Source organism: Thermobia domestica, chromosome 15 (genome assembly GCF_964235325.1).
Source record: "Thermobia domestica chromosome 15, izTheDome1.hap1.1, whole genome shotgun sequence".
Classification (NCBI taxonomy): Eukaryota; Metazoa; Arthropoda; class Insecta; order Zygentoma; family Lepismatidae; genus Thermobia; species Thermobia domestica.
This window is the reverse complement of record NC_137468.1, coordinates 23,913,566-23,939,394: the sequence shown is the minus strand read 5'-3', so window position 1 is coordinate 23,939,394 and position 25,829 is coordinate 23,913,566. Positions and strand designations below refer to the sequence as shown.

Here is a 25,829-nt window from a genome sequence, read left to right as displayed (position 1 = left end):
TTGGGAACCTAATTCCACTTTGCCTGCTTCGGGGCTCTGTTGGAGATCCTGTCTGCGACCTTACGGTCAAAGACTACCTTTTACTTACCCTTTAAAATAGAGAACAAATTGTATAGTATTTTGTACAAATACTCTTATATAGTGGATTTTTTATAATAAAAACTGGTAGTGGGAGTCGATTCCGAACACTCTTTTTATTAACTGCTCTACCTCTTCCTTATATGAGACGAAATTACACAAAGTTTTACAATATATATATATATATATATATATATATATATATATATATATATATAAACTGAGCCAGAAGAGAAGGCTGTTTACCTACCCCAGTAATCAAACCTATCGTTGATGTTAATTAGTTTCCTAATGACGAAATTTTCAAGTCTACAGTTTCCCAACAGTGTTAGGCCAGATTGTTCCCGAGATCAAAGGAGCAGTCTTTAAAAGAAAGGAATGCAGAGTCAGAGTAAAGAGAGCACTAGCTCTCCATATATCCTCATGATCCAAGAACTTAGAGGGAAAAATCCTCAGAAAGGAGTATAGGAAAATTAAAGAAACTTATCTCGTTGCCCTCTTTATCAATTAGTAAATTATTATTTCAGCGGAAACTAACTTAGATTCTCGATTGATATTAGTCTTACAAATCTCAAAAATCTAAATTAGGGAAATGTAAGTTGTAAATAATCTATTATTCTCAATCTAAATCACTTCACTTACTTTTAAAATATTTGAACCTTTAAAAATCGCCCCTAGATAATTTAGAACGTAGCCAGAAGATTAATTAGTTATAAGATCTGTAGAGATATGCATATTTTAAATTTATTGCTTTGAATTAAATTATCGATTAGGGATGAGACAAATTTCGCCTTCCAAATTGGAAGCTTTCGCCTTCAGGATCGCCTTCAGGACTTTTGTTGGTTCGATGGCGCAACGTATAGTGCTCTGAATCCAATACGTGAAGTAGAGGGGAACGAAAAACTCAAATGTTTTATTTCTAAGCGTACGGAAAAATTGCATTTTGGTGTGAAAAAGACAAAAAGATAATTTTAAGTTAATCGGAATATTGAGATGATGTAAATTTGAAAAAGTTTCATAAATTTGAAATTTCTTGTTCATAGAAGTGAAAGTCATAGAAGTAACTTCTTTCATTATTCTATTTGCACTATAAAAACCTTCATTGCTTTTGTTATGTCTTTTCATTGAAGAAACAAACTTTTGGGGAAAAAGGAGAAAAGATTTAAATTTATGGTCAGGATAAAAAAAAATAGATAAATTAGCCCACAAGTGTGAAAAAATCGATTATTTTTTAAAATGAAAAATTACTGTATACTAACAAGCAAGAATCATTATTCCATTATTTCTCCCCCCCCAAAAAAAATGTTTCTTCAATAAAAAGGTATACCAAGTACAATAGAAGAGTGAAAGAGGTTGAAATCTCATATTTAGGAAACTTCATCGTATTTGCGGCACCTGAAAACATGCTCCGATTACCGGTACTCTGAAACAGTGGTCCTCAACTTAATTCCCACTACGACCCTCATTTTATCACATCCTCTTGCCAGTGACTCTTTATAATTTCTGTTTGAAATAAGCTTGTGTGAGATTTTTAATATACCTATTGCGGAGATCTCACTATATCCATCTATTTCTATAATAGTAGAATCCATTTCTTGTATATAGTGGATACAGTAACTTCCCTAAAAGCGAATGGATTAAAACCGAATTTGGTCAGTTCATTTATCTTCCGTTTATTTTCGTGATCCCACATGAAATCCTTTCGCGACCCCTGTCGCGACACGCAGGTTGAGAAGCCCTGCTCTAAAATTTTATTTTTGTCATTTTCACGACAAGAGGCAACTTTTCGTCACTATGGGAATAGAATCAAAAATTTTAAGTTTTTCAGTTTCTATTATAACGTGCAGACTTTACATTCATTGTGTTTTAGTTGTGAGTTTATAACAATTTCTGTTTTGTGGTAACGAATCTGTGGAATAAATTTCATTCCACTTGCACGTGTCTTTCTCTTGATGGAATTTTTACAGGTAGCACTATTTCTCATCATGAAAGATAGATAGACTTTTTGACAGTTGAGCTTCAAAACTCACCAATGAGACAACAGAAATAAGCAAGGACCAGAACCAGAGCTTCGTACCAAGTGACTTCCCCGTCGTGCAATGTAATGATCAGCAGACCCACCGTAATTCCATAGAGCACACAATCCCTGGTGAGTGCTCTAGGGTCTACTTTCACCACCTAAAACATGCAAATAAATAATAATAATAATAATAAATACAATTACACTCATTTTAGTTACGAAAAACACTTTTAAATATTTAGAAATTAAAATTACTACATTATTTAAGCAATAACAATTTGTATGATTTGAATAGTTCAAGAGTTATGCTTCTTCGAAATCTAGTGGGAGTCACATGTTCTGTCTCCAACAAAAGTGCAGGTGCTGTATCATTCACATTGTAAAATTACTTTTATCACTAAAGTCAGAAATAAATAAATAAATAAATAAAAGATAAAAAATAAAAAATGCAATGGTTTTCAACACAAACTATGTATATAAAAATTTGGACATTATGGTATTTCTTATATTCTATGGTTAAATTTTGACGATGCTTTCTTCCCTTATATATAATTCTCTTATATACAGGTATATATCTTGTATTATCTTTTAGTATACCCGTATATATAAAACTACATGAACTAACATAAATTAAAGGGATACTTCCGGTTGACGTGGAAAGTTGAAATTTGGCATGATTATAGATTTCCGCAACTAACTGACAGGAAAATTGTCAAAAGTAAATATTTTTAATTTTTAGGGATTCTAAAGGGGTAATGAAGAATTTGCCCATGTTATTTAAATGGGTATTTTTTGGACATATAATCTCACGTGTTACGTACTTGGAATTGGAATAAAAACTTGAAATTCGTTATGCTTGTACGTTTTTGTTACCATTATCCAAGTAAATAAACTTGAAGTTCAGTAGAATTGCGGGTTTAAGGGGTACGAGGCCGTAGGCCGAGCAAAGGCGGCGATATGGGGGCGAAGGCCCCAGCTGGGCAAATCCAGGAAATATGAAGATGCACAAAATTCACTGTTGATGCAAAGGCTGATATATAAGCAATGCGAGGCCGTAGGCCGAACAAACGGGGGGGGGGGGGGAGTGTCTGGGGACGGAGCCCCCAGCTAGCCAGACTATCTTCACAATGCTTTGGTACGCTAATACGCATATAAGAGAGAAAGAAAAATAATTGATTTAATGAGAAGAAAGAGGGGGAAGATTGTGTTTGTTGGAGTTTATTTAGCACCTTTATTCAAAATCTTCATGTGCATTGTGGTGGACAAACACCGTGCTCGCGGGTTTTCTCGGGGTTCTCCCGTTTCCTCCCACTTTCTTCATTTCACCATTTCACTCATCTCTCATCATCACCGTCTCCTTTAGTCTAACCGGCATAACCGTCGGACGTAAAACTTAATGATTTCATTTCATTTTTTTTCATGTGCATGACGATGTTTCATTGTTTACGAATCACATCAGGTTGAATAGGTCACTCCGGATTACTGATCACGAAGTTCATGACCCGTTCTACCACTAGCACACAAGTAGCGTCTATTCTCACGAAGATACTTTTCATGTTGTGATACGTGCTAAATTATTACAAAAACTATAGCGTGTCCTTAAGTAAAATTTTCCAAATAGCAAAAGTGCCGTAAACCAAGATACTTCTGCTTTCCAAATTCCGGTGGAAGCCTTACGACGGGCGAAGTCCTGTTAGGTTTTCAATATCATTAAAAGAGAGTTTTGCTCTCTCAATTTCTGAGAAAACTACTCAAAATCGTTCCATTTTCATGAAATCCTTGACAACAAATATACAAGAAAGAGACGCCACAATTTGATGGCAACTATCTACCTATTTATTAAGCCAAGCTCCATTATCTCCGAGAAATGCAATACATTTGACTTTAAAAAGAATATGACAGTGACGTACGCACAAGTTAGTCAAGAGGGGGTCTAGACTCCAAAGTTCATATAATATCAGGTGTGTGTATTTATATCTTGTGTTACTGACGAAATAGTTGAACATATCACCCTTCAAAGTACTCCCATCCAGAGTCGGTGCATTTTTACCAACGTTCTAGCAGGATTTTCATGCTCTTTTCTTAGAAGTGGTTTGGTTGGCTGCGAATCCACTCCCAAATACTGAACTTTGAAGGCGTCATTATCCATAAACTGCATGCCTTTCAAGTAGGATTTAAACTTTCCAAACAGATAGAAATCTCTTGGAGCCAAATCGAGACTGTAAGGACGATGTAGCAAAAGGTTCCATTTCAAATTGCCGATGGACACCGTTATTATTCTGGCTGTGTGAAGTCAGGCATTGTTCTAAAGGAAAATATTCGCTGCGCCCCTTTCTTATGCCTACATCGGATATATATCTTCACTTATGTTTTCAGGAGTTCTGAGCAAGAAACTCAGTGAATGTTCGGGCATCTATAATAAAGTCTACATGAATCACCCCCTGCCAGTCTCAACAAGCGTTGTCAATACTTTTTCTGCCTAACGGATTCTCTGTTCTTATTTTAGTATTAAGAATCGATATGCCGCTATTCATGTGGTGAGTGATGAGACTTGATGTTGAAGTAGCGGATCCACGGTTCATCAACGGTCACTATGGACTTTAAAAACCCATCTCTTCATCTTAAAACCTCTGTAGGAGAGAACTGAAGGCTTCCATGCGCATTTCTTTGTTCTCACGCGGCAACATGTTCTGAATCTACCTAGTATACACTTTGCCATAGTGCATTTTTTTTTCACAATGGTTTCTACATTAGCAATACTGATTGAAAGCATCAACGCAAGTTCCTTGGTCTATTCTTACAAATAACTACAGTCACACGATCAATGTTTGTCGGAATGACGTATGTTCGCGATCGACGATTATATGGTTATTTTTTCCACTCGATCTCGTCCCTCACTCTAGCAGCTACACAACTCACATATACTGGTCCTAGAGAGAAACTTTTTCTATACAATGTTTGGAGTTTCTGTTACATTCCAGATGACTAAAAGTTTTCTCGAATGAGAAATTGATTACAACATGTTGTTCCACGGTTCGAGGCACCTATTATTCGCTCATCACTCTTGCGAGTGTCAGAATCGATTGAGCAAGTTCTAATCTAAATGGAAGGTAAAACAGGAGTAGCGACTGTACTCGCTCAAGAATATACAGAATATACAGAATGGGTAGTGGTTTGTAACAGTATAACTCATGGTCATATTGAAATCTTCTTGTATCTTGTTGAACGGGGAGTTAAAACCTCGAAACTCTGGTTGCGTACGCCACAAGATTGATGGATCTTGATCAAATTTTGCATGACGGTCAAGGCCATTAGTGGCAATGTTTATGTTTGAAATATCCTTATATTCACCAGACATTAACCTTTGTGGTCTTTAGCTCCTCCCCCATCTGATGGAAGCATTTAGAAGACAGTGTTCCCACCAGAGACGCCATTCAGCATGCGAAAAGGTACTCTTGTCATGGGCATTAATAAAACCTGGACTGCTACTAGTATCCAACATCCTCCAGCAGTGTGGAAACGGATTATTACCATGGCTAAGAATTACATTAAAGACAAACGCTTACGTTCTACAAGAAAGGGGTCGTATGCTATTCATGTATTGTCATGACTTTATTTCCAAAACTCGTATTAATATGAACGTTATGACTAGTATTTACGAGTACTGTCTTATGTATTGTAAGTTAACGGTTCTAACATGCACCTAAATTTAGAAGGTCATCATTTGGATACATCGTAATTAAGTAATTAAAGGCTTACCACTCCTGCGAAGAGTCCACAGCAAGCTGCCACAAAAAGCAAGTTGAAAACAGCGCTACCAACGATGGTTCCAACACCGGTATCACCCTTTGTGATGAATGTAGCCACCACGTTCACAAACAGCTCAGGAGCTGATGTTGCTGCTGCCATGAAAGTCGCACCTGCGACGTCTGCTGACAACTCTAGCTCTGAGGGAAAAACAGAAAAAAAATATATTTTAAGAAAATAAAGTAAATTATGATGGGGTGTAATGGAATGGAATGTATACTTAAGTATATGACATATATTCACCTAATATTTTTTATAGTGTAGCGTATACTTACATTGAATTTACGAAAGAACGAGTATATATGAAGGTGAGAATACGTTATATTTTTGGAAATGATCAAGCATATACTCACCAAAACCTCTACCATTACAGTACTATTATACAGAAAGTAAGACTTCATTGAGGTATTCAACGGCTATGTCCAAAAGAAGCGTTACAGTCCTTGAACACCCCAATATTCATCTGATTTTGCTCTCACCGCCTTTATACTATTTCCTAAACTCAAATCTACCCTCAAGAGGGAACGTTTTTGAGGATATTGCAAGGATTCAAATAATAGCAGTGGACGACTTTTCTAGCGTGTTCCAGAACATCTATGACCACTCCTGTGAGTGTCTGGCGTCGTAAAGAATGTATGAAACTAACGTGATTAATACTTTTCTGGCATCATTAAGTACATCCTTTCGAGGTAATCCTGGAACTTATCGAAAGCACTGAGTATCTCCACTAAATTGCTGTGTGTAGGTTGTGTGTTGAGAGTTACAGCACACTCCACTGATTTTCAAAAGCTTGCGCTCCTGACGCGAATTATGTAGATTTGACACCAAATGATACAGGATTAATGTAAGGGAATGTTAATATTTTTCAACAATATGCAAGGAAACCTTTCTAGAAGTAAATGGAAAGACGATTAGACGAAGTGTATATGACTATGAGCCAATCGAAGATTGTATTCACACCATAGTCAAAATACCATAACCAATAATAATAATAATAATAATAATAATAATAATAATAATAATAATAATAATAATAATAATAATAATAATAATAATAATAATAATAATAACATATATGAATAAATTTAAGTACTTAGTACCCCTACTCAATATCGATCATTGAGTATTATATCTCTTGTAGTTGTTTATGTTTAAATTTTAACATACTTTAGTTCCTTATAGTTTTTTTCTTTTTCCGTCATAAATTACTGGAACTGGAAAGCTTTTTGCAGATAAATCTATAAAAGTGTGTTTAATTCGTTTTATGTTTGCAAACACCAACTGCCAAAATGGAGAGTGAATGTAGTTCAAAACTACTCCAGCGAAACAAACACAATAACGCTTACTGTTACATATTTTTAAAAAAGAAATCATATATTAATCTATTTTTTCGCTATAGAATTTGATGTAATTAAAGTTAAAGCACAAACAAACCTTCGCAAATTCTTTCCAGCGATGGAACGAAATAATCCTGACAAACCATAGCCAGTAAGAGGAAGAAGTAGAGTGTAACAAATGCATGGACAATGAAACCTCCATTTTGGCGCTGTTCGTAAGTGAATATGTCTCGGGGGAATTCATTTATGGCTGGGGGAGTACAATTCCGTTCCAATCCCAGTAAATGACGACCTGAAACAGTAACAATAATAAAAATTTAATTAAATTACGAATGAGTAGAAATCACAACAATAGTTTGTTCAGTACTATCTATAGTCAGGGATTATATTCTAATGTTATCGGGGAGGGGGTCAACCAAATATTGCCTTCACAACAAGAAAATATTTTAAATTATGAATCTTTTCCTAGTAAGGTATTAAACGAATACTCCATACCTACACGTAGCAGACGGAAGGATACAAACAGAAACAAGCAACCAGTATCAAGAAAATTACTCGTATCTCATAAGTATAGTAGAATGCTCTTAAAATTATTGTAACAAAATACGTCTTACATATTTCAGATCGATTGTGTTTAGCTCAGATTGTGTTGAGATCGATTGTGTTGTGATCGATTGTGTGTGGCCGATTTGGTGGGGGTTGCCCTTGTAAGATTGGTTTCCCTCTGGATCCCTTTAAATTATTCCTGTCTATACTTTTACAATTTAATTAAGCAGCCTAAGTTTCGCACTCATAAGAATATCCAGCGGAAAAAACTAGGGCACACACCAGTGTTGGGCAGGGGCGGATCCAGGACCGACTTCTGGGGGGGCGGTGGGTTGTCATACTGCTACTTTTAAGGGCTCCAAACTTTGGGATGGGTTTTATTTATATATATAAAATAAGAAAGTTTCCTCTTCTGGGGGGGGCGATCGCCCCGATCGCCCCCCCCTGGATCCGCCCCTGGTGTTGGGTAAGTTACTTGTAAAAATGTAACGCGTTACAAGTTACTTTACTTTCTCTTAAAATGTAACGCGTTACTAACGCGTTACTTGCCCCCAAAAAGTAACTGTTACTTTACTTCGAAAGTAACGCGTTACTAACGCGTTACTTTTAGGTCCGAAACTTTGAATATGTGAAAAAATCTTATTACTTCAATTTTCCGTACTACTATTACTACCGCTATATTATTATTATTATTATTATTATTATTATTATTATTATTATTATTATTATTATTATTATTATTATTATTATTATTATTATTATTATTATTGCACGTTCTGAATTGCTTTATGTAAATTTTTACTTGACAGCTATATGAATATTTTCATATCATGTAACATTGACTAAAATGCCATACTGCGTTACTCATAGAGATGGGCTACGGTGATCAGACGTACTGATTTTCGCAGTACAGTACTGTTTTTCAAAGAGCTGTCCTGCGTGTTGCGAAGACGCCTAGAAAATCCAGAAATATTATTCTTTTAAATGTTCTGCGAAATGTCCAGAGTTAATTTATTTGCAATATCTTAATGTTTCATTCTTTATTCACAACATTTTGAATCAAATGCACTCTTTTCCTGAATGATGAACCGCTGTGTTTTTTAACACTCCTCAAAAGACTAGGGATGGAGAACAATCATCAAAACATTTTTTTACAATACATTGCTTTTACTGAGAAGGGCTTGTTGAGATATCGGTAAGGTAGGAAAAGTTTATTTTTCAACTTATGTTAGTGATGATCAAGTTAAGTACCTGTAGAAGTTCCCTTGTGCCGGTCCAAATTTTCTCTCATTTCTTAAAATAATACCACGCTTCGAAATTATTATTATTATTTTTTTTAGCCCAACACAAAGTTTCACTGTATCTTCATAAAAATAAATCATTTTGTCATTCGTCAAAGGATTTGGAGTTGTGTTGAATTCCTGGAATACTTTTGTTAAGTGCTTCTTCTTTTTAAAAAAATGTTGATTAACTTAAGGTTAACATTAAATGAAATAAGGATATGCGTATTGCCAACGCAGTAAACTACCATATACTATTATACTTATGTCCTACTTTTCGTTTGTTAGAATCTGGTCACTGTAGGATGGGCGAGTTTTCTTTGAAACTCCATTCGACTAGAAACAGACCCCTTTGAGTTCGACTCGAGAACTCGGCTCGAAAAATTTCCTCCAACTTGACTCGAATTCGGGTCGAGTTTCAAGTGGAATCGAGCCAAATCTGGTGTGTAGTTTCGAGTACTCTCTTCAAGTATCTTGCATAGACAATATAGGTTATCAATGATACTACTACTACTACAACTATTATTATTATTATTATTATTATTATTATTATTATTATTATTATTATTATTAATAATAATTATAACAACACTGTGTTAGGCGGTTTGTATTTGAATACTAAAAAGCTATTTGATTGCCAACCTCAGTAGTCGTGAAGTCTAGGAGTCAAGGACATTGTTCACGAGCTTCTGAATTTGGGTTAAGGGTCTAGATTGAGTATTCGGGCTCGAGCCAAACATTGTTAAAAGTTATAGGGTAGTGGCCAAATATCTTCAAAACTGCTCGGCCCAGATTTAGAATTGTCAACGACTTGAGCAGCTCGGCTCACAGCTCATTCACTATCGATCCGAACCGAGAAGTGAGCCGAGTCAACAGCTCAACCAACCGAGTCGGCTAGAGCTTCGGCACAGATGAGCCGAACCCAGGGAGTAATCTACACCCCCCCAACACCCCCCTAACACCCCTCCAAATTTCTTTACACACACCTCTGGATGGAAAAGGTATACTCCCCCAAATACAATTGTATCAATCAGTATCATATAGGTTAATTATTGCATCAAGTTAAAAAGCTTTAGCGTTTAGGAAAGAAGGCAATATTTTTATTTATTTTTTTCACTTCAAAATACGAAGCGACCTCGTTCTCATGTACGGCTTCGAGAACCACATGACCTCATTGTTTCGGGTGGTGTTTCGATCGAGACAATTGACAAAACAGACCGCTGATACCTACCTTCCTGGGCTCCGCGGCCGTTCACGAGAAAAGAGATTGATGGACAGATGCAGATTACTGAAATTGGCAACGTCTTGAGTGGTCATTCCTCCTCAATAAGGAAAAATGTGACAATATAGTAATAAGCCTACACCAGATTCAGTTGGTAAGTGCTACTCTGGAAGAGGGTCGCAACCAGAAGGGGGCTAAGGAAGGCCTGGCCCTCCCTAAATTTTTAATATCCAGTCCAGAGCTCAATACAAAATGCACAATTTAGATATTTATAAGAGAATTTTTAATGACTTGACCCCTCCTAACATATTCATGGACCCCAAAGCTCTGTGGCTGGTTTGGAGCCTCTCTGCAAGTGGGTATCAACGTACGGACGTTACAAGGGTGTCGTCAAGACGTTTTTAGAAATGAAGAGATCGATCGAAGTAAGAATTATATATTTTTTAGACTGAGCCTAGTGTTATGCAGGAACGCATTTGGCGCTAGCTTAATTTTTGTAAAGTATATTTGTAAAGTAAATTCATTGAGCGGAACAGGGCTCATAGCGAGTAACTATTTTAACTAAAATTTACTTTTTTTTTTTTCAAGTTGGTCACTAAAAGTTACTTTTTTTTTTTCAAATTTGTCACTAAACGCTACTTTTTTGAGAGGTAAAGTGATTTTTTTCGTGTGATTTATGTTTTGCATTGGCAGTTTTCTAACAATAAGAAAAATATAAAAACAAATGGAAAAAGGCAGAAACTTGCTTGTCATTACTCTTCTGAAAGCTTCAGTACTTACTGCCACATGTGAAACAGTCAGCTTTATTCTCACTTCAGCTTTTATTCTTTCTAAAGCACAGTGGTCGGTTGGTGGATGCTTAAGCTCTCAAGGTGGGGTTGAGAACCCTTCTCTGTCTATTCTTTCTTCTATCATAATAATCTTTTAGTTTTCTCTCGTAATAGTTAACGCTCCGTTCAACATTGTGTGAGTGTGTTTGGGTGGTTCATCATGTTCGTCTTGTGTTATGCTTCTTGTATGTTCTTCTTAAGAGTAGGTGATGAATTTTAATATTTCACGTTTTTGAGTACTCTTAATGCGAAGTTAAATATAATGTCTGGGATGAAGAAATTCGGAAATAGGCTAGAACTGGTTCCACTTACTCAGAAGCTTTTTACATCTGCTAAGTCTGCTTACCGTAACTACAAAGCATACTTTGAAAACCTAAGAAAGGAGGAAGCTCAAAAAGAAGTAAAGAAGAAATAAAAGAACAAACAAAGAGAGAGGTGATGGAGAAATTGACAAAGGGAAAAGGGTTATGATGAGATTTTGGTCACTTTTCTGTGTGTGCTTTTGGCCATTTTTGTCACTTTTCCACTATTTACAAGAGAGCAGACCACTATGAGCCCTGAGATTATTAAAATTAGGGTATATTAAAGAAGACAAAACAGAAAGATACAACATATTTGTAAATTGAAAAACTGGATTTCTGGAAAACAACTAAATCAATGAATAATTTTCTTATGAAAGATATTCAGGGCGAATAACGTAGCCAGAAAGGGGCAGGAACGGAGATTAAGAGATCAAATAATATTACAACAATTAACGTTAACAACAGGGTTAGAATATTAAATGAAATGAAATTGGAACTATGTACAGTATTAATTAGGAGAGAAACATTATACAACGTTCTTACAGAGCTTGGAATACCGAGAAAGCTAATTAGATTAATTAAGATATGTTTAAGTGAATCCCAAAGTAAAGTCCGGGTAGGAAAATTTTTGTCCACGAGCTTCCACGTCGAAAATGGCCTGAAACAAGGAGATGCGTTGTCGCCATTATTATTTAACTTTGTGCTGGAATACGCCATAAGGAAAATCAAAGATAGCAACCAGGGCCTAGAGTTGAACGGCATTCACCAGGTTATGGCATATGCTGATGATGTAAATTTAATAGGGGATGATAGGAGAACAGTAGAAATAAATGCAAAGATCTTATTAAACGCTTGCAGGGACATGGGTCTAGAAGTAAATGCAGAGAAAACTAAATACATGGAAGTGCGTCGGGACCGTAATACGGCAAATTGTGGAGGCGTTAAAATATTAAATAATACTTTTGATAAAGTGGATACTTTCAAATATTTAGGATCAATATTAACAGATGAAAATCATATTCACGAAGAAATTAAATGTCGACTAAAAGCAGGGAATTCGTGTTACTATTCGGTTCAAAATCTCTTGTCGTCGCGAATTCTGTCGAGGAATTTGAAGCTTAAAATATATAAAACGATAATCATGCCTGTTGTTCTGTATGGTTGCGAAACATGGTCGCTTACTCTGAGGGAAGAACATAGACTGAAAGTATTTGAGAACAGGATCCTGAGAAGAATATTCGGACCCAAGAGGAACGAGAATGGGGAATGGCGAAAGCTTCATAACGAGGAACTACATAGTTTATACGGTTTACCCAACATTGTTAGGGTCGTCAAGTCTAGGAGGCTTAGGTGGGCAGGTCATGTAGCTAGAATGGAAGAAAGTAGAAACGCTTTAAAAGTCTTGACTGGTAGACCCATAGGAAAACGACCATTAGGAAGACCTAGGCGCAGATGGGAGGATAATATTAAGATGGATCTCGCAGAGATAGGAATACAAAGTAGAAACTGGATCCAATTAGCTAAGGATAGAAGTCAGTGGAGAGCTTTTGTGAACGCGGCACTGAACCTCCGGGTTCCATAGGCCATAGAGTGAGTTAGTTAGTTAGTTAGTTAGTTTATGTACAGTATTAATTACTAAACGAATGTGATTTCAGCGTGGGAATTTTTTCCCAATTAATATATATATGAAAAAATCACCCACTAAAACTTGCTGGGGTGAATTAATTAAAATAATAGCAGAATTTTGCAAAATAATTAGACTACAATAATTCGTATGTAATCAATTCACATGTAATTACTAGGTAAAATAGTGGAGGTTAATTCCTAATACAGTGAAACCTCTCTTAACGGGCATCTCTCAATAGTGGACATCTTCGTAAGAGAACAAACTTTCTTATTTTTCCATGCCATAAATATGTGTGATGTGGTGTTATGAGAGAGAACCCTTCCTTTTAGGGACACCTCTCATTTGCGGACAAATAATCGGTTCCACCGATGTCCGTTTTGAGAGGTTTCAGTGTATTACTTAGTTTAATAATAATACTAAATGCTCAAATGTGTGAACTTACTTTATTGAACCTACTACTGCAAAGAGTTGATATTATTATTCTTATTATTATTATTAGTAATAATAATAATAATAATAATAATAATAATAATAATAATAATAATAATAATAATAATAATAATAATAATAATAATAATAATAATATTGCAATAGTTGCGTAACAAAACATACTGTTTTTTTGTTTGAGTTTGTTTAAAAATTATATCACTATTCTGAGAGCACACCCCCCCTTTTATTTTGAACACCCCCCTAAGTAAAAATTTCTGGCGTACTTACTGGCCGAACCGAGCAAATGGCTCATCCCAAGCCAGCTCGAGCCGATGGTTCACCCCAAGCAAGCCGGCTCGAGCCATCGGCTCAGTTGAGCCAAGCCGAGCTGAGCTTGTTATAAAATAATTTCTTGTGGTTTCGATATTGAGACGAGAATAGATGCGAGCAGTGTTCCCCCTCGTGAGCAACACAAAGTATTCCATATTACTGCTTAGCTTACATTTCTCATGGCTTTCGCTTTCCAGTGTAATCAGGCCATAATTTCAAAACGAGTTAAAACGAGCGAACCATTTATCAAACTCAACTCGACTCGAAACGACGCCAAAAACAGTGAGTCGGCTCGGAATTAGACTCGACAATATTACCTTCGACTCAACTCAAAACTCGACTTGAATCTGAGTCGAGTTTTAGCTCGACTCTTGCCCATCAATATGCGTTAGAAAAAATGATTGCTTATTATTCTTTTGCTAAACTAATTATATAATAATAACAATGTTGTTATGTAATATTGAAAATACAGAATATTGAGAAACATTACACTACAACTAATAACATGAGAACACATTAACTAAAGGTGAATCAAAACTTGCCAGTAATTCTAAAATCGATACATGCTTTTTAAAGCTAGTTGTTCCAAACTTTATAATCCACGGGACTCTAGGATCCGCAAACTGATCTGAAAGAACTCCAATATTACAAACCATCAACAAACTATTTTCTAGTAATAAAGTAAGCCTGCTCATCAGAACACAGTTTATTCATGTTAACCCCTTACTCTATATCGTTAAATTATGGCACCCTAGTTGTTGACAAAATTTCCCGCCGGGGCACCACTTTACTTTTAAATTCTGTCCACTATCATCTTGAGCTTTTAAGAAGAAGTATCTTTCAAATGTTTGAACGGTAAAATATTTTCGTTCTCCATCTTTATAAAAACAACACCAATCAAAGTAATATAGACTACCGGTACAATTGCACTCTTAGTTCACTCAGTGAATGGATTGGAGCTGTCAAAATCTATGACAAAACTTTCCAGGTGCTTGCAATCAGTACACGTGATTTCCCTGAGGCTGTCCTCATCTTCCAAAAACAGCAAGTGGTAGTATGATCTTATCTGATTCTTTGAGTGCCGGTGACTGTCGGTCAGTGACATCGTTCATGCTCCATTGCTCGATTCCGAGAAATTCACTTACAGGAAAAAAACGTTTGTTTCCGAAAAATAATATACATATATTGTAGTTACTCATCCGAAATGTAACGCGAAAAAAGTAACGCAAACTAGATACGTTACTTAAAAATTTGTAACGCGTTACCGTTACAGTTACTTTGGAAAAAATGTAACGCGTTACTAGCAAACGTTACTTAAAAAGTAACGCGTTACAAGTAACGCGTTACTTGCGTTACGTTACTTCCCAACACTGGCACACACACATATCATTGTTTGAGTCAATAAAAAAAGGACCGGTTATAAGTTTATACGAGTTTTATTTAAATATTATTATTTATTTACCTGTGATGGAACTATCTTAATTTCTTGTAAGGGCGTGTCTTCAGGGAAGTCCCATCCGTAAAAAACATTTATCACTTAAAACTGAGTGGAAAACACATCTAATCTATTAACTCTTGTGTAAAAGAATTAGAACCTAAGGTAAATTTTATCCCCATAGTTTCAAGCGATAAAAGTTTAATTTTTATCGGTATGACTTCCCTCAAAAGCCACCTCTCTTTAAAGTACTTTTCATGTTCTGTTAGTGTTCTCAATATGGTCAATCAAACCAGTACACTTCCCCTAATTTCAACTCGCCAGATGTTCCTTTAAGCTTCTCGCAGCCTCATGCCAGGGATTTAGTTTGAGTAATTGGCTAATTTTCTCAATAATTTCTTTAATTTCTTTCAGGAATTAAATATATTCTAGAATGCGTTTAGTGGAGTTCACTTTAAATCTTGTATAAAATTTTTGCTGAGCTTCTCCAATTGCCTAGAAACGGCGTTTACATTGAGTGGCTCTTATTCTCTAGAAAAAGAAAGAGTTTGCTGGTGCCAAGTCTGGAAAATAGGGAACTGGAAAATCTAAATCAGGCATGTCTGATTCAATATTTCAAGTGGGTCAAATGCCATTAGTATAGAATAGTGAGGGCTGAAAAAAAAAAGAAAAAAAGAAAAAACTCGTAATGATCTTTTGAAAATAACTAAATATATCTTACATAATACTGTAGTTATTTAAGTAACATAAGAAATCCGGATAGTAGATGGATATCTAGTAGGCTATTGTTATTTCCCGACACCTGATATCTTTTTCTTGCTACTAGACTTTTGGATGCCTGGAAATATGCTGCTCGCATTAGCAATTTTCAGAACAAAGATCGGATGAATGTTAACCAGTATTTTGCGGGAACTTATTCTTTTCCATAAATGATAACAATTGTTCAAACTTTAAAATATATTTCTTTTTTGTTGGTTTCTCGGGGTAAGCCGAGAGTCACAGAAAAATGAGTTAATGATATGTCTGATCCAAATAATGGTTTGCAAGTGTTTCATATGGAGTGAAACCGAGCGTTTTCCATGTGATTTTTTTTTATGTTACTCACGTTTGAAGCTTCTTTTTCCTTTTTTTATATTGCCTTACTCCAACGCCAAATTATTTTCAACTAAAAATATCTAATAGTGATTTATTCACGTGGTAGAACTGGAATGAACAATATTATTAAAGTTAAAGAAAATGATCAAAAGATCTTCACTGCAAAAGACTTTCACAGTATACTGCAAAACAAACAGTACTGAAATTCGCGCACGGATTACTCGCAGGTGCAATGTGGTATCAGCTATAAGCGCCACGTGTGTGCTTATAGTTGTGTGTGGACTAGCGTAGTACGCAGTTAGCTCGAAGATAATGTTACTCACAACAAAGGAGAAGGTGTTTATTGTCGAGCACTATTTCCGCTCATACGGTATGAGGCAGCATCTCACTGCACGAGATGTGCGCGCATGTCTACAGTATTGCTCTGGAGCAATGGCACATGAAGCAGGGGCGTCATTTAGGGAGGGCAGGGAGGGGCATTTGCCCCCCCTGAGTTTGAGATTTATATAGATGTTATCAATAGAATGGTAGTAAGTCAGTGAAAAACGCGAAATTTTACTTATATCAAGGGGTCCCCCCCCAAGCCAAATCTGAAATGACGCTACTGACATGAAGATTTCAACAGGACCATATGGTTCAGTGATGAAAGATATATATGTACCTTGATCGCTACATCAATCGGTAGTTGATTTTTGACCCATTCTTGCATGATTTGGATGGTTTTTGAAGCACTGTCGTTAAAATAACAATGGACACAACAAGATGGAGCTACTGCTCACACTGAAAGTGAGTCACTTGCCCTTTTGTCTACGAGAGTTTGGAGGACATCGCTTGATTTCCCATGGAACAGATTTTCCATATTCTTCCTACTTCCTGGACCTCACGGCTTCAGATGCCTACATTGTAACAAATGAGGTGTTGAAACAACACAAAATGACTACCACTTTAGCGTATTACTTGTGTGTTCATTCAGCACCAAGACACCGCATTCCGAGCATATCAGAAATAACTAGTTACTACCTGAGAGAATTTATCGTTTAATATGAGCAAAGCTTTGCGAAATATCTTTCGCACTTATGCCAAGTAACGAATAATATTCTATGTTTTCTGTAATCGGTCACAATAATATTGTCGTACACTTGTGAATCGTCCGACAACAATTACATAGTCAACAGTTTGCCATCTTATGTTCATATATGCTAAGACACAAGAATAACAGATAAAGAAAACAGATGGAAGCACAGCTATCTGTGTAACTGTTGTCAGATGATTCACAGGTTTACAACAATATTATTGTGACCGATTACAGAAAAAATAGAATGTTATAAGTTACTTGCCATAAATGCGAAATATGTTTCGCAAATCTTCGCTTATACAAACAATAAAAAGCAATGGAAATACTTACAGCCAGTAACGAGGTATTTCTGATATGCTCTGAGATCAACATCCACGAACCTGGTCATCATTACTAACTACATCTCAACGGAGATTGATAAAGGTAATCAGGTGGATGTAATCTATACTGACTTTTCTAAAGCCTTCGACCTAGTGGATCATGACATTTTACTAGCCAAACTAAACTCTTTTCACTTTTCTCAAGAGTACAAACAGTTAATATCTTCCTACTTAAGTAACCGTAGGCAATCAGTTGTTTATAAAGGGTGCATCTCTGAAAAGTTCAATGCTTTGTCAGGAGTTCCCCAGGGCTCAAATCTCGGACCGCTTTTGTTTCTCTTAGCAGTGAATGATTTGCCGACTAGCATTAAACATGCTAACTGTCTTCTATTTGCAGACGACCTCAAAATATATATTAAGGTAGATTCAATTGATGATTGCGAGAAAGTACAACAAGACTTAACTAACATTATAGAATGGTGTAATAAAAATAAATTTAAAATGAATGTAAATAAATGTAACTTCCTACGTTTTACACGTAAGAGTAGTTATGTAGACTATACTTATTCGATTGATGAGACAAAATTAAGCTCTCCCAAGTATATCAAAGATCTTGGAATTTTCTTTGATCAAAATTTAACATTTAAGCATCATATGGAAACAGTAACGAGCGAGGCTTATAGAAACCTTGGTTTTATCATGAGGCTAGGTAAAGAGTTTCGTAATGATTTAACTTTAATGAAATTGTACTTCACTTACGTTCGGTCAAAATTAGAATATGCTACTGTTGTGTGGACACCAAATATGCAAAAATGCTGTGATATGATTGAGGGAATACAGAAAAAATTCCTAAGACTTCTAACGTACAGGAAAACTGGGATTTACCCGAAATATGAATCTTACAGAGAGTTACTGGAAAATTATCAACTACCCACTTTATACGAAAGAAGAAGATATAATCATCTAATATTTTTATATAAATTAATACATGATAAGATTGACTCTATTGAGCTGCGTTCGTTGCTTTGTTTCCAAGTCCCATCAACCAGAACGAGAATAGGAAACACATCTACGTTTTATCAAAGAAAGGCAAGAACAAATATCCTTCGGAAATCTCCTATATGGAGGATAAGCACTTTCCACAATGAGGTTGAAAAAGACTTCAATGTTGCTATATTTAGCATGTCGGAAAGTGTGTACAAAAGAGCAATTAAACAGGCATGTTTTGGAAACGGCATATAAAGAGCACATGTGCTAAAGACAATATAAATGTGTATTTTTAAATTGTCTATTTTGTAATGTGCATTTCTTTTAATTATTTGTATATCTCACTGTTTTGTATTATTATGTATTTCGTTGTCAAAGACAACACAATAATTGGGCCTAGAGCCTGTTGTGCTGTGCTTGAACTAAAATAAGGCGATGTGACTGGTGTTGAAGTGACACACAAATAACACGCTAAAGTGGTAGTCATTTTGTGTTATTTCAACACCTCATTTTTTAAATTTTTTTTTTTCTGTGTACATATGGAATATGTTGACGGAAGCAATTTTCCGCACAGATAAGCTCCTACCACTATACCAGAGTTAAGAGAGAAGATTCGGTCATTTGTTTTGTCGTTACAGCAACCCGTGTCCACTAACATGTTTATCGATCTACAGGATTACTATGAACAATTGTGCGAAGTAATGGTCAACTTTTGAATATATGATGTACAGGCGTGATTCCCCTTAAATTTACAATATATGTTGAGTAGCATTTAGTTGACACCTATTTGACAACATTTCTTATGTTTCATTATGTTGTACAACAAATAAATAAATGTCAACGATGTAATTTCAGTACTGTTTGTTTTGCCGCATACTGTACAATAAACGTATTATTTTGCTTAGCGAATAGTTTAAATCATATTTTTTATGTTCTCGACAATGATTGAGCCACCCACTACAACGAACATGCTTTTGTTTCGACGCCAAATCCATAAACTCATGTTATAACCAAGGTTAATGGCAACATCGCATATTTATAGTCCATAATACAAACTGTATGCAATCATAAATCCTCTCTGGCTGTAGAATTTGTTGAGTTTTGGAAATAGCACTTGTGTCATTTGGATCCGGAGAAAGTACAGACTGTTCAATCTTGTCACAATTCTAACACAAGGAACAGCAAACTAAATTCATAATGACAGGGAAATTAGAAATAGAATATTGAAAAGTTGCAGTAAAAGAAAAGAAAAGGGAAGAAAAGGAAGTTGACAGCAAATTAAAGGGATAAAAGGCTCTCCAAAAGGGGAGAAAGTGTTGAGAAATTATCTCTATTCCCAACTGGAAATATTTTATGTATCACACTTAAAAATCTTAACCTAGTTATAACACTTGTTCAATGTTTTTTTTTTTTTTCAAAAAGTCACCATTCTATTTGCCAGATCTGAAATACCTTAACTGACATTAACACGCATTTATTTTCTGCTTCTCTGTCAGTAACAAGAGTTGGGAAATGTGAGGAAATGTATAAGGAGGTGAAATCTGTGGAATTTCGGAGGTAACAGGGGTGTATTACGATGGCAGTAGAAAATAAAAATGGGAAGGTAGTCAGCGAGAGAAATGAGGTCATAGAAAGATGGAAAGAATATGTGGAAGACTTATATGAGAGTAGGGAGAGACCGTGTAGCCTAAATGTTGAAGTAGAAACCGAAGTAGGCGAGGATGATAAAGGATTTAGTATTCTTCAGATGAGTTTGAAAAGGCTATATCCGAGATTAGGAATGGAAAGGCAACCGGGATAGATAATATACCAATCGAATTCATTAAAAATATAGGAGACAAGGGAAAGAAAGAATTGTTCCGACTATGCAATGAAATACATGAGACAGGGGAGTGGCCAAAAGACTTCCTGAAGACGATCATGATACCGATGGCTAAGAAATCGAACCCAAAGAGATGTGAGGATTAAAGAACTATTAGTCTCATATCACATGCAGCTAAAATTTTGCTCCGAATACTGAACAGAAAGTTTTATGGAAGAACAAATGAAGAAGTTGAGAAGGAGCAGCTCGGGTTCAGAAGAGGTAAGGGCACAAGAGATGGTATTGGATTATTAAGGGCGATCGGTGAAAGATTTATAGAAAAAGGGAAAGAGGTGTATGTTGTATTTATCGATCTAAAAAAGGCTTTTGACCGCGTGAATTGGGAATTGTTGTTGGGAGTTCTAAAGAAGATAGGATTGGAATGGAGAGATCGAAGACTCATAAAAACTTATACATGAACCAAGTAGTAAGTGTTAGGATAGGGGAAGAACTGACGGAAGAGAGTGCAATTGGAAGGGGAGTTCGACAAGGATGCTGCCTCTCGCCAACACTATTTCATGTCTATCTAGAAGAGATAGTGAAAAAGAGTTTACATGATGATGACGGCATTTTGGTAGGAGGTAGAATGATTAGATGCATAAGATTTGCAGACGATATGGCGCTTGTTGCACAATCTGAAAATAAAATCAATAAAATGTTAGAAAACCTGAGGATGGGCTTTGAAGAATATGGGATGGAAATAAATGTTAGAAAGACAAAAACCATGATGATTGGAACGAAGAGGTCTTTGTCAAATATAAAAGTGGGAGGGGAGAAAATAGAACAAGTGAATAGTTTTCGATATCTGGGTAGTATTCTTAGTAATGCCATGAAACGCGAACGTGAAATAAAAGCAAGGATAGGAATGGCGAAAAAAGCCTTTAGGAGGAAGAAATGCCTGTTCTGTGGGACCTTGAATAGAGAGTTGAGAAAAAGACTCATAAAATGCTTCGTGTGGAGTGTTGTACTGTATGGGGCGGAAACGTGGACATTACGTAAAAGTGATTAAAAACGACTGGAAGCATTCGAAATGTGGGTGTGAAGAAGGATGGAAAGAATTAGTTGGGTCGAGCGGAAAACGAATGAGTGGGTGTTAGAAATGGTCGGGGAGAAGAGAACACTTTTAGATATTGTTAAGAAGAGGAAGAGAAACTGGTTGGGACTTTGCCTAAGAAGAAATTGTATCATGAGGGACGTCATAGAGGGTATGGTAGCGGGAAAGAGAGGCAGAAGGCGAAGGAGACTACAGTTAATGGATGATATAAAAACAGAAAGATCATTACATGAAGACGAAGAGGCTAGCGGAGGACCGTGGAGCATGAAAGCTTCTCAGTTGCTGCAAGTGACCTGCCAGTAAGGGCAGAATACCTATGATGATGTCGTTGTGCCATTACAAAAACATTATTGCCCACACACATTTACTGGAATTTCTTCTAGTAAAAGATAATTTTCCAGATAAGGTTCCCCTTCTTCATTTGTAAGATTCTTACTTTCTCCAAGGGTTGATCAACATCTGAGTGCTCGTAACTTCAAAGTGTTTTCAAATAACTAAACGTATCTTCTAGTATAAGAAACCCCGATATCCCGGCAAAACCTATGGACAAATCACGATTGCTTATAACGACGATAAAGTATGAACACCATTGAAATAGATGTTTTACTTATTTTGAATTTAGATAGTTATCACTGATATGTGCCTGAGCAAAACATGAAATGCATAAACCATGCGAAGATATGAAAATAATATTTCTTCTAATAGAAGTTGTAAAACTAAATATGTGTTAAATGTCCCCTGAAAAGTTAAAAAAAAAAAAAAACTAATTCATTTCGAGAAATTTCGAGTGTGAATAATATATATAAAAGTATCATGATGCTCAGCTTGTGTAAGATATACACACATATATTGCAATGTTCAATAAACAGACAGGCAAAAAGAGAGTATTCGGAAAACCTTAAGACAGGCAATACATGAACATATAAATATCGTTACAGGACAATGTTCCAAACAAGGAACATTTTAGAAAAATAACCCCTAGTTAATCACGATATAAATCAATAACGAGAAAAATATTATCATTTCTACAATACTACATTAAATCCACTAACTAACTAACTATATGGCCTATGGAACCCGGAGGTTCAGTGCCTGTTAACATTTCACGAAGAAGTTAGTGTACACGCCTTTCATATGGGAGACTCGAGTTCGATTTCCGGTGGGAATTCATGTTCTGCATATGCCACATTAATTGCAATCTAGGTTCACGTCTCATATAGTCTTGATGCTGAAAGGGAAGTAAATCAAACCAAAATTTCACGAAAGATGTGAAGCGTGAATTTACAGCATTTAAATGTAAGTTACTAATTGAATTGGAGTCTGCATCAAATGAAAGGACGCTAACAACTAAACAAGGAAACTTTCATAATCTCCTTGTAATCTGGATCAAAGTCATGACTGCGAGATCTATTTAGGCTGGCCACGCTTGTTTAGTAACTATGGAATCTTTAAAATGATTACAACAGAAGAAATATTCCATCGAGCGGTATATGGTGATCAAATCTTATTCCTTTTTCTTCTTTTCGTTGAAAACTGCTCACCGGAAGCAATTTTCCACAAAGATAAACTGATATTTAGGTAAATATATTAAATTAAATTACATTAAAATATATATTATTTAAAAAGCCACACACTTATTTCCTTATCAAGTATACTTCAATCATTTTATTGCAAAGTGATGATGAATGTAAACTTACCATAATATAAATTTTCTTCCGGGTATGGATTCACGGATGTATTAGTAAGCCTTAAACCACCTTTCGACTCTCCACTGGTGACTGTAAACACCAAAATCAGAAGAAAAAGATAGTTTCGAATGATCCGTACGTCCATTTAGTAATGCAAAGAAACCGGGCAGGTAAGAGGTCCATGGGTTCCTTATCGATATTGAACTTCGATCATCTTATCTAAGATTCTTCACCTTCAATCAGCCAATATTGTCTCAAGTTAAAAAAAAATAAAATGTTTTATCCGGCAATGTTGTACAAATATTAAATAACACACAAAAGAGTCACGTTTTGTTCTGGTTATTTAACAGTTATCTTCATTTACTTCGATAATTTGGCAAAACTTATTTTGATAAAAAGTTTGAAAACACGTAAATATTTAGCAATCACTACACTTGTTCTAGAATGATGTATAACTGTTCGCAAAACACAGAGCTTTAGCATTTATAATGTTCTTAAGTAATAATTATATGTAGTGTTTCCAACTATGAACGCTAAAATTGTTTCAAAATATACCCCAAAAAGTTTTCAGTTTATTTCTCAAGCAGTTAGTGAAAAACTATAGTTAATTATTACTACGTATTACTGTACGTGGAACAGCTTATTCCTCAAAATAGGCTTCCACAACCTATTTCATATCACGACCCTCATTTTATCACATTCTCTTGCCAATGGCCTCATAAATAATTTCGTGTTAGTATTAATCTTACCGATTTTTGCTGCTTGTCGCTTACACTTGTATATATGTATGTTAAGCTTTATATAGGAATATACCCTAATAGTGTGACAATAAATATGGAAATAAAAAATATAACAAATAATAATAATATTTAATTATTGCTAGTGGTTGAGAACCCAGTCTTAACGCTACGAACTTAAGAACAAAGATAGTAATTCTAAACTTACCTGTATTTTGTACAAAAAAAAAAATCATGTGTGATATATACTGTTTCCAAACCTAACAAATAAATATAGCTTAATTTCAAAGCCAATATGAGAAAAGTTATTGAAACTCGTGCAGTAAACTCCATACATAGTAAACCATGTAATATTTGAATATTCATACTTACTTGTTAGTCCAATTAAGTGATAATCCATAAGCGGACGTCTATTGGATACCCATATTTGACTTAATAAGTGGTATATCCATACTCAGATATTCGTAGGATGTTTATATTGGATTCAATGAGGGATATCCACAATACAACCATATGCGGATTTCTGTTGGATCTCCAAATTATTTGGTTCTAAAAATATATATAAATATTGCACTTAAATATAATCTGTTGGATGTCCATACATTTTTTTTTCCAATAAATGATATCATTGCTACATCCATATGTGGACGTTCCTGTTTGATCCAGCTATGGACGCTTCGGGCATAGAAGGTAATCTATTCATAAAAGAATGTATAATTGGTAAGTTCAACGATCCTGAAAAACATTTGAATAATCAAATGCTGATTATAAAGTTGAACAGGTAAATATATATATATATATATATATATATATATATATATATATATATATATGTATGTATTAAGTAGTTCTTTGAGATATATTTTTTTAAAAAATAGCAAAACACTAGTACAAAATTTTTAAACGTCATGAATTTTGAATATTTGTTTAAAGCTGTTTTTTTTTTTCAGCTTGGAAGGTGCAGGGATTCAGTGGTAGAACGCTTTCTTCTGGTGCAAGATGGTCCCTGGTTTGATCACAAACGATCTGAATTTATGCTGGACAACACCCTGTCCGTAGTTTCTCCAGATGCACTCCTGTTTCCTCTCACGTTCTCATTCCACCAATTCTGTCATACTCATTCACTTTCATTAATCATCTGTCTCCTTAAGCATACAGTCTTCAAACGTAGGACGTAAAACTGCAATTACATTTCGTTTTGTTTCTTTACGGCCAGCTTACATACGTATTTTTCTGGTGCCATATGCAGTGGTGTTCTTTGGTTTCCAAAAATGGAAACATAAAGAAACTTTGTAAGTAGTGGTGTCACTAAAATCATTTAATAACCGGTTCTATGATCAATATACCTAGGTAGTAAGTTGACTTAGTGTTATTATCTTGATCTTAGTAATGGTAACTAGGATTAAGTCACATAGCAAATGGCCAACGTGGATATTTTAAATATTGATTTTATTAAAATAGTGCTAGTGAATTAATTTCTTTCGAAAGTCTTGGATCTATAGGTGAAGAGACAATTTTAACCGGTTCGAGCAAAGCAGTGCGTACCGCCTGAATAGCACCATTGCTTGTAAGCTGCCGAAAGGCCGAGTATACAAAAAGGAAAGAAAGAAAATGAAAAAGTTATTGTGAAGATTTTCTTCGTTTCATTAAAGACAGTGACCAGAAAACAAAACTTAATATGTCACATTTAGCAAAAATTATTCTATACCAATTGCTTCAGAACGTCGTTTCCCAAGTCACCGATAAAATTTATCGATAATTTGAAGATT

The 25,829-nt window shown here is 35.4% G+C and overlaps 1 protein-coding gene across 2 annotated transcripts in view; it reads right to left on the bottom strand.

The window, feature by feature from the left end:
- Positions 1 to 23,549, bottom strand: part of LOC145672121 (sodium/potassium/calcium exchanger 4-like) — a 57,508-nt gene extending 33,959 nt beyond the window's left edge. Inside the window, exons 1-4 of one of the 2 annotated variants that reach the window (XM_081741403.1) lie at positions 23,333 to 23,538; positions 7,340 to 7,534; positions 5,858 to 6,045; positions 2,109 to 2,256 (exon numbers count right to left, since the gene is read on the bottom strand). In XM_081741403.1, coding sequence (XP_081597529.1) covers positions 2,109 to 2,256; positions 5,858 to 6,045; positions 7,340 to 7,534; positions 23,333 to 23,468 — 667 coding nt within the window. In that variant the 5' untranslated portion in view covers positions 23,469 to 23,538. Of the gene's footprint in view, positions 1 to 2,108; positions 2,257 to 5,857; positions 6,046 to 7,339; positions 7,535 to 23,332 lie in introns of both variants that reach the window. The other variant, XM_081741404.1, reaches the window with a different exon arrangement.
- Positions 23,550 to 25,829: the final 2,280 nt, after the last annotated feature.